Genomic DNA, 9775 nt, shown 5'->3' with positions numbered 1-9775 from the left:
ATTCAACTTCCCGAAAGAGGGAAGGAGTATCTGTCTTCTTTTGAGTGATCCATAATCTTTGATTCATTGGTTTAGAGTTCGATAGTTCTATCCTAACACTATATTTTACTCCCTTTTCTTATGCTGGCTATGTATGGATATGTCAATGAAGCACTTTGAGCCAGCATTTTTGCTTTGTGATCCTAGTAAAAAAAAAGGAAAGTGAAAAAGACATTTGCTAAGCAAATTTATCATTATATCACCTGAATTACAGGGTAAAAGATTAGATATTGTAATGATTTTTCAATAAATGATGATTGTCTGTACTGTCATCTATGGGAGATTACATCCAACTACCAAACCAGATCACTAATTTGTCCTAAATGGTTGAATGTTGAATGGGATTCTTGTATTCGCTGGAAGGACATCAGCAATTTCTGGGAATCACCTCAACTTGGTATGCTTTTATTGACCCAATTTCCATAAATTCAGACTCCTAAGAGAGTGTAAACGATAAAATTGGGGGAGTTTGATGTCATAGTTTAAGGGATTGGGGGTCCCATGACTCAAAATGGTGCTAACAGCTACCTTAGGCATTGGAAGTCATAGAATTTTCAGATATTATAATTTAATGGACTTTGGAAACTCAATGTATCATTTTACTGATGAAATTTTAATTCAATGTGCTTAATCTGTTCATAAAAGTATGGAGCTGAGTACAATGATAAGGTAGTTTAATTCACATAAAACTCAACAATATGTTTCCAAGACCAATGAATTCCATAGGCTTGTATGAGGGTATCAATCGGTGTCTCAATTTTCTTAGAAATGGGATTGCCAAAAAGGAAGTGCAGAAGCTGGCTAAAGTAAAGGCTTCCTCATCACAAGACAGCTTACCTGGTTTTATTCACCAGAGGTGGCCTAACTCAAGATCTTATAGAAGAAAGTGAGTCTATTTGTCCTATTAAAAGCTTCTGCAAAAATACTTGAGGTTGGATATCACTCTGTATATGGTTTTGGAACTCAGAGATTCATTCAATTCCTGTAACTCAACAAAAGCTATTGTTAATCTGTTTCCTCAGGTATTATGTCTTTATACTACACTAGAACACATTTGACAAGAAGCAATGGAATGTGTCATACAACATATAATACAACAGACACAACATGAAGAGTTGGGGTTTATGTCATAGCATAGCTACTATAGTACTAAAACAATAGTCACTTTGGAAGAACTTGTTCCATGCACTGAATAGAAAATATGGTTGAAAAATTGGAGATCAATTTCTCATTAGCAAAAAATTTGTACAAAGCCTCTGACTGTACAGATCCTTATCAGGTTCATGTAAATACATTTGTAGAAGTTGGGGGAAGAAACTTTGAATCACTTCTCAACCAGGTTCTGCGCTTCACAGAGTGCCTGTTGGAGGTAGCTGAAAGCTTTCTGGTAATTCAAGAATCCCATAAACCAGAAGTCAAAGTTATCCACAGTAACGATTTCCATGTACTTCTGATATGGATTTTTCACATTCTCGCTTTGGTTGGCTCTTTTTATCTTTCTCAGTGGGATAGAGACCTGCACAAAAGAAAATGAATTTACATAGATGTTAGCAAACAAGGAAAGGGAGATCAGTTGACCTAGAGAGATTTATGTGAGTAGCCCACCTTGTAATGGATCCTAATCAATTCACCATTTGGAGAAGAGAATTTGATTGATCTATCACTGCAAAAGGCAATCCTCTGAGAAGAGATAAAGAGGAGACCAGCTATAGGGCCTCCTGTTGTTGATAAGTAGCATTGGGAAGCCTTCAATAGCTTCTCTCCTTCTCCAACAACAAAAATTTGCTTGAAAACTCTCTTCACTCCTCCAACTTGAAGAATCCTAGCCCCCAAGCTCAACTTTCCCTTCACCGTTTCAGAGAACTTAGGCCCTAATCTCACTGCAGTTTCACAAATGAATGTTAAAATCAGAATGTTAATGATTCTTAATCGTAACTGTAGCAAAAAAGTAACAGTTAGCAACTCACCATGCTCTCGGACTCCATCCACAAAATTGTCTGCCTTCTTCCTGTTTTTTTTGATCCTGTAATTTGTGGAATCCCATTTTTCTGCAATTTCAAGACAAGCCCATTAGCAAAATGACTTCTATTTTAAAGTCTTCTATAACTAACAACTGATACGCAGAGTGGAAAGAGATAGAGAGAGGGTTTTACTTTGGATGATTGCCCCAGACCCATTTGAAAGAGATGGCTTATCATATTGGCAGCTGACTGGGATTCCGATAACATGTTCTTGGAGTTGGCTCTTCATATTTCTGAAAGTGCTGCAATTGAGTCTGCAACAAGTGATCTGGAATGCTCTACTTTCCAGAGATTGAAAAAACCCTTTGAGTTGATCAACCCTGTACAATGCAGGTGTATTTAAAGGGACAAAAATGGTGGGTGAATCTTCAACTTCTGGTTGATGACTCATCCGTTGCTCATAAACAAGAATAAAGGCACAGACCTGAGCTTCAGGAAAAAATAAATTCTAATAAAAAATAGTCTGAGATGACGGGGTATGTTCGGTTTTTTTTGTAAGGCTATGCAAGGACCTATTCTTCTTTTGTTCAATTTTCCAAGAGATCAAAAGAAAGGTGTATCTGGTTAAATATGGTGGGACATAATAAAAAGGGAAATGAGAAAAAGGGAAGATGACTCAGAGTATGTGAAGATGAAGCCTTTTGAGCTGGCATTGTAGCTTTCTGATGCTAGCCTTCTTTTAATACTATAAGAAAAAGGGAAATGAGAAGGCTTTACATCAACCAAATTACAAGCTAAAACAAAAGATATTTTAATGGTTTCATAAAGGAAGATTGCATCTAACCACCAAATCAAACAGCCTCTTTGTTCTTCTATTCCCTGGAATTCAGTCAGTACTTCTCAGGAATTGCCCAGACATTGGGGATCATACAACTCAGGATGGAATTCACGGAAATTGTAGGAACAACCAGACCTCTTCTGGACAAGAAACTCTTGAGAACTTGGGTTCACAGGAGAATGAAATTCATAGACACTTTGGGTGCGAGGAAAAGGAAAAGCCCCTAAAGAAAGATCAACCTATGAAGTCAAGAGTTGATTAAAGTGGTCATAAAAGGAAAACTCACTATGCATAAACCTGATAGGACCAACCTGCCTTGTGCTTATCGCAAGCTTTGCAGCTGTCTTTTTATCATCCATGTGCTTATCTCAAGCTTTTTTAGCAATCTTTTTATCATCCATGTGCTTATCTCAAGCTTTTTAGCAGTCTTTTTATCATCCCTCTTCTCCTCATCCTTAGATTTTAAGGAAAAGAGGTGTTCCACCCTTTTCATCCATCACAACATCCAAGGGACCCCAGCAAGATTCATAATCCTAAATCTCAGTGAGAAGTGAGAACTTGTGAAGACAATAGTAAGAAAGAAATCATGACATTTTGGTCCTTTATCACAGATGGTCTTTATCATGGTTTGAGGGAGAAGCATATATGTTTGGTAGGGCAGGAACCAACTCAAAACCCCACCAAATGGTAATAGGGAACTTTTTCAGAAGACATGTCATGTTAGCTACTGGAATGGAAGATTCACTTTTATTTGGGACATGCCATTTCTGTTAAAGCAATAAAGAGGAAACTCCCTGTGCATAGGACAAGCCGGCTCACAAAAGTTCACTTACCGACTTAACCAGAAGATAAATCTAGTTGCAAGTTTTACAGTTAAGCAAATCACACTTCAGTATTTTTATAAATTTTTTAATAAACTTCAAATTAAATGATGCTTTGTATTTAATTTATTAATGCATTTAATCAGTTTTAAAGAAAATTTAGAACTCAGAAAATATATTTAATTACTAAAAAAAAAATAATAAACCAAAATGGATACATTATGATTCATAACTTTACAATTTCTCATATATAAACAATTATATTTTTTGAATTTTCTCTCTAAATAAATAGATTTTAAATTAAGTAAGACATAATTAATAATTTAATTTTTTTTTTAATCTACTAATTTTTAAGAATAATTTGCAATTCAAAAAATTGATAAAATTAATTGTAGAATAAATCAAAGCATTCTAGAATTCTTTGTGCTCATGATTGTTACATATTTGCATGTAATGAAAATTTTGGTTTATTTATGTTAAAAATTTTAAACTTTATTTGTTTTTAAAATTATTTTAAATAAAATATTGTTAATAATGAATATCTGTAAAATTTATTATTCAAATTTAACAGAAAAAAAAAATCAATTATGAAGATATTAATATCTATATTTTTCTAACATATACTAAAATATTTTTTTTTTTATAAAAGAAAATATAATATATGATTTTGTTATAATATTTCTATTCATATTTTACTAAAAAATATTTGTTTTTATTTATTTATTTGTAATTAAAAAAGTATTTTTATTTTTAATAAGACATTAATTAAATTATAAATTGAATTTATAACATTTTTATAAAATTTAAATTAGAAAATTAGTTTTAAAAGCAACTTATTCAAACAAGTTTTTTCCTTTTTATTTTTTAAAAAGTGTTTTTTAAAACAACTTATCAAAATAATCTTATTTTTATAAAATATCAATTTTTTTTTTAACTTAAAAATTATTTATCTATTTATTTATTTATTGAATTTGGAATCAATAAAAACAGAAAAATAAAAATAAAAATAAAAAGTGAACCCCATTAATTTTCAAGGAATCAAATCCTTCAAAATGAAATATGAGTTTCATTGACGCCTTATAAAGAAATATGTTCCATTCCCTTAAGAATGAGAATAAAAAAATAAAATAAAAATAGTCCTAAGATTAATTTAAGTTTTTTAATTTAATATAACAATATATTTAAATATATTAAATTTATATATTAATTTGACATGACAATATATTACAAACAATACCATATTTAAAAAAAATAAATATAATGACATAATGAAAGATAATAAATTATTTTAACTATTTTATTTGAGATAACAAGACATAATCATTAAAATAATGTAAATTAATGCACTTAATGTTAGGATTAAAACACCCTAATCCTATTTTCCAAAAGTTATAATAAATCAATGCTAAAAATTAAAGCACACAAACACACAAGATTTCTAGCTTATGACTATTTAAAATTGCTATAGATTTTCACTATAATAAAAAGATAATATAGACAATATACTACTGTAGACCCCCATTTAGGGCTTGTCTTTCATGCAGCTTGTTTTGCCAAATGTCACAACCACAGGAGGCCACGTGGCATCTTTTAATTGGCTGCCATGGAATCAGATAGTGCTTTTTGAAGAGCTATTAGGAGGCGACACCTGGAGGAGGATATAGAGAGGACGTTCAGAGTTGGTTAGAGGGGGAGCGTCTTCTGCAGGGTTCAGGGTGTTGCTTGAGGGGGGTGGCAGAAATCTTTGGAGGGAGGAGCCTTTTTGTTGGGTTGCTTTAGGAAGTTAGAGGCAGACGGGAGGGGAGGAGAGAGCTGCAGGAAGAGGTTCCAGAGGAGACTTTGGAGGGAAGAAGCTGTAGGAGAGAGAGTTTTTCTGAGAGCTTGAGGAGAGCTCAGAGAAAAAACTAGGAGGAGTTTTGGCTAAGAGAAAGAAAAGACTAGAGAAAAACAGAGAGATTTTTCAGGAGAGGTGCAGCTCAAAACATCCAGCTGAGGAAGAGATTTTCAGGTTTGGTTACCATGTTTTTCAGGCATATTTTCATTCTTCATGCTTTTCTGTTATCTCTTTTGTTGATGCTCAGATGATATTTGTTGCTTGGGAGTGGGCATATTCATATTTTGCTAATGGTTTTTTTTTTGCTGAAGTTTAGTTTGCCCTGTTATGATTTCTGCATGAGATGTTTTGTACCTCTGTTTTACCTGTTATTTGGTGCTCATTTGATCTCATCCACCCTACATCTGAGTTCATGGATCCATAGATGAAATGAGGCTTATACGGGCTCATTTGATTCCCATTATTTTGTGCCCTGTTTGCTGTCTTCCCCTGTTCTTGGTGCTCTGCCGTGGCGAGTACCAGATTTCTCATCTCTGCCTGAAAGAGTAAGGCGCTGTCGGAGGAAATCTGGTTTAAAGTTTTGCTTTGGGGAAACTCTACATCAGTTTTTTGTTGACAGATGCCTGGACGAAGAATACATATGAGGTTGTTTGGATAACTTAAGTTGAAGAAGTTGTAGACACTACAGGTTCTGCCTTAGGTGGATCAATGGACAGTGGATGCTGCTGTAAGGACCCAGAACTTAAACCTGAAGATGCTAAGGATGGAATCATAGCACTCATAAATCCGATTCAGTGAAAGGAACGCATGAAATGGGTTAATTTTAATCTGTTAAAGAGCATCGGAAAGTTAATGTCAGCATGAATCCATGGGAGACGGCTCTGGTTGCTCCTTAAGAGTACAGAAATTTATCATACCTCCAAACGCAGGAGCGCTATTGATTGCATTGAGAAAGCAGAGAAGGAGATTGGTGATAATGATAGCTCAGAGCAATTCAATGGATCTAAATATGTTGAGGAGTTGCAAGGGCAGCATGACATCCTGACAGAATGTGTCGAGCAACTGAGAACAGCTGAATCATCAAGAACAAATCTCATACCTCATTTGAAGGAGGCTCTCCAAGAGTAAGAATTCAAGCTGGATCAAATTCACGGTCAACTTCAGGTTGCCGAGTCACAATCAACACATATAAGCAGTATTCGGCCACAATTGCTGAACTGGCAACAGAGGGCATATGACAGCAGAGCAGCCGGATGTTAATGCTCATACTGAGGCACCTTCCACTTTCACTCCAGAAACTCCAGCCACTGGTGGAGACGAGGAACATTTAGTTCCGGTAATGTCCATAAGGGAGGATGACGAATGCAAGTCAATTAAGTTCGCTGTTGACTGGGGCAACCTCCATAAGCAGAAGGCGCAGTCCATGGGGAAGGCAGCCAGTGATTTTATCTAAGGAGACCTTTGAAGATGGACCTCCCAAAAGTTTTCTCAGTGGACAAACTCATCACTGTGACATCATCAGAAGGAAATGTCTGCATGAAAGATCCCTAGGCAGTCCATGGCCTGAGCTTAGTTCAATGGATGAACACGCAGCAAAATCCTCCTTTGGGTACTTCTTCTACCACATCGGTCAAAGCTCTGAGAAGATGATACAAGGACACTGGGCAGCACTTGAGTGGTGAATTCTCTATGGCTGTTGTCCAAGCCAACAGCTTGCTCGAGGATCAGATTCATATTGAATCAGGCTCCTTGAGCTTGCTCGGTTCAGGCCTATATGACACCTTCGTCGGTGTATATTCAGGTTGACGGAAGGAAGGTATGCATTTGGGCACAGCTTCTAGGCTTGGGACGAGATAAAGGAAAACGATGCTTCCATGGAGATCCAAGAATTCTATTTGGATCATAACCGGAGACCTCCAGTTTCAGGGAAAATTGATGAGTTGAGTATTGAAACTCAGACTGTGAATAGGGCAAAAGCTCTGTATCTTAGTTGGAACAAAGGAAAGGAACAGTGATTCAGATAACTCAGATGTTGTCAGAGATGGCACCTGCTATGATAATGAGTTTTCAGTTTCTGCAGTGGTCGCTGTGGAAAATGGAAGTTCTGAACATTCTGCTACTGAAATTTCTTCATTAAGAGAAAATGGCAATGCAGAAAAGATGGTGAAGAGAATTTTTCTACTAAGACAGAATTTTTAACACCTCCTGAAGGGACTGTCTCCACTGAAGCACTTGGTTGTTGAGTTTCTGGAAAAGGTGGTATTGAAGAGAGCATGAGACTCACAACAGGATCGTGTCTAGTGCGACTGGTTTGCTTTCATCCTTCTAGTGTTCAATCAGTCATAGACAAGCTTTCATTCAGGGACACTGTAACTAACCTTGTCAAAGGCAGTCTACGTGAGCGGCAAGTTAGCTTAAACCTTCTAAACATGCCCATGCTTGGAAGCCATATGTTCAGAAACATTGGCCGGCACCTTCTGCCCTCACTGGAGGATTTGCTGCTGCTTTCAGAGACCAAATTCACACTGATATTGAAGTCAAGCCAGGCCACAATAGACCTTCTCTGTTTGCACATAGAGCATTATTGGCAGCAAGGTCAGAGATCTTCAAGAACATGCTGGACTCAGATTGACGCAAAGCTGCACCAAGTAACACCATAACGCTCCCGGAATTGAACCCTGAAGAGCTTGACTCTCTCTTTGAGCTCCTCTACATTGGAGCCATGACTGCATGGCAAGCTTATGAAGCAATGAGCAATGCTGGGCACCTGGATTCTGACCAGCTTAACAGAAATAGTTCAGGCCTTCAGCTAAAGGAACGTGTGGATGTCCTGGAGCTATTACTCATAAATGAGGAGTTATTTGTGAAAATTCTACAGGACCCGGATGTTGGCATTGCAAATTGTTTTCATACTGGAGGCCTCCAATTCCCAAATAAAATTAACCAAATCAGGGTCATTTCCTACAGTTGACTTGGCCCACCAGAGAATTTTCAAGCCCAGTAAACTCGAACACAAGCAGAATGAAATCTGGTTCTTCCCAAAGAGAGAAAAATTGCTTCCTTGTGCTCAAGCACCAAAGTTGGTAGCGTCTAAGTCTTCAAAGGATGTCCGTGTGGCTGAGAGATAGTTCTGTCCTCGAAGCCGCCGGCGGCGAAACGCCTTCGCCATCACCGGAATAATGATCCCCTCCTATAGGCGGTTCAGCTCTCGTTGATTCTTAACTCCACTGGGACTTCGCTGCCGTCGCCGGAGCTCGCGCACCTCCTGGTGTCCCATATCTGTTGGGTCAGCAACGTGCTGGTCACGTGGGAGTTCCTCGAGAAGGCCATCTCCGGCAGGATCGCTCCGCCCATGCTCGTCTTAGCTTTTCTCTCTAGCAGTGTCATTCCAAATCGTCGGTTGTATCCAGTAGCATATAGGCTTTACATGAAACTTCTTAAGCGATATTGAGCCTTCAAAAATGTGAATCTTGAGCCCTCATGCACTGGCGCCAGTGGGGAAGCAATAGAGTTTGGTACCCTCAAAGACGGCTACATGTTTGAGCTCATCAACATGTCCATTCCAGTAAGGCTTTGGGTGCTATGCCTTCCAGCAAGGCTTTGGTTCTGTCCAATTCTGATTCCGAAAGTGGATCTAAGCCTAACATGTTCACCCTCCAGTTCGTGAAGGCGAGGCAGATCTTCGACAGTCTTGGCGATCCTACCGTCGAGGTGGATATTGGTCTATCAAATGGTGCCAAGGTTAGCGTTGCAATGCCGAGCAGTGCATCCACAGTCTGTGGCGCCGCCGGAACCCATGGTCACGAATCCAAGAATGGATCTCACCTCGTCGGAATCGAATTTCCTGAGTGCCCCAGCTTCAATGCAGTCACAGCTGCAGCTACTACTGGCCAAATTCGAAGAAATCAAACCCCTCACCAGATGAAGAGTTCGATCATCATGATGACGGTGTAGATGGGAACGACGCCGACGAAACAACTCTCTCTCATCCTCTCGGCCATCTGGGCAAAAGAACCAGAGCTTCATGGAGTTGATACAGTCAGCTTCGGCTAAACGAACCCAGGATTTGGAGGAAGAGAATAGTAGTACCGGCTTGAAGAGTTGGAACAGTGAAAAAGAAGAATTGGATTATGGGCGCATGAGGGTCCTTGGTCTTACCTTGCTGTTCTCATTGGTGTAGTTCTTGATAAAGTGTTGAGAATCACCCCACTAAAGGACCCCGAGACCCACTCTCTCTCTAGCATGGCATGCATGGCCACCTTTGGGTGGGCCACTCTTAAAA

At 38.2% G+C, this 9775-nt stretch overlaps 2 protein-coding genes across 2 annotated transcripts; one reads left to right on the top strand and one right to left on the bottom strand.

The window, feature by feature from the left end:
- Positions 1-1183: 1183 nt before the first annotated feature.
- Positions 1184-2514, bottom strand: LOC117924017 (GEM-like protein 4). Its single transcript, XM_034842561.1, has 4 exons — positions 2193-2514; positions 2007-2087; positions 1645-1919; positions 1184-1555 (listed from the first exon to the last, which is right to left on the bottom strand). The coding sequence occupies exons 1-4, from the start codon at positions 2449-2451 to the stop codon at positions 1364-1366; spliced, it is 807 nt and encodes a 268-aa protein (XP_034698452.1). The 5' UTR covers positions 2452-2514; the 3' UTR covers positions 1184-1363.
- Positions 2515-7182: 4668 nt separating this feature from the next.
- LOC117923870 (BTB/POZ domain-containing protein At3g56230-like) lies at positions 7183-8125 on the top strand. Its single transcript, XM_034842370.1, has 3 exons — positions 7183-7294; positions 7463-7656; positions 7952-8125. Exons 1-3 carry the CDS (start codon positions 7183-7185, stop codon positions 8123-8125), a joined length of 480 nt encoding a protein of 159 aa, XP_034698261.1.
- The last annotated feature ends 1650 nt before the right edge of the window (positions 8126-9775 follow it).

Source organism: Vitis riparia, chromosome 10 (assembly GCF_004353265.1).
Source record: "Vitis riparia cultivar Riparia Gloire de Montpellier isolate 1030 chromosome 10, EGFV_Vit.rip_1.0, whole genome shotgun sequence".
NCBI classification, from domain to species: Eukaryota; Viridiplantae; Streptophyta; class Magnoliopsida; order Vitales; family Vitaceae; genus Vitis; species Vitis riparia.
The sequence above is the reverse complement of the archived record's forward strand: the minus strand, read 5'-3'. Positions and strand labels throughout refer to the sequence as shown.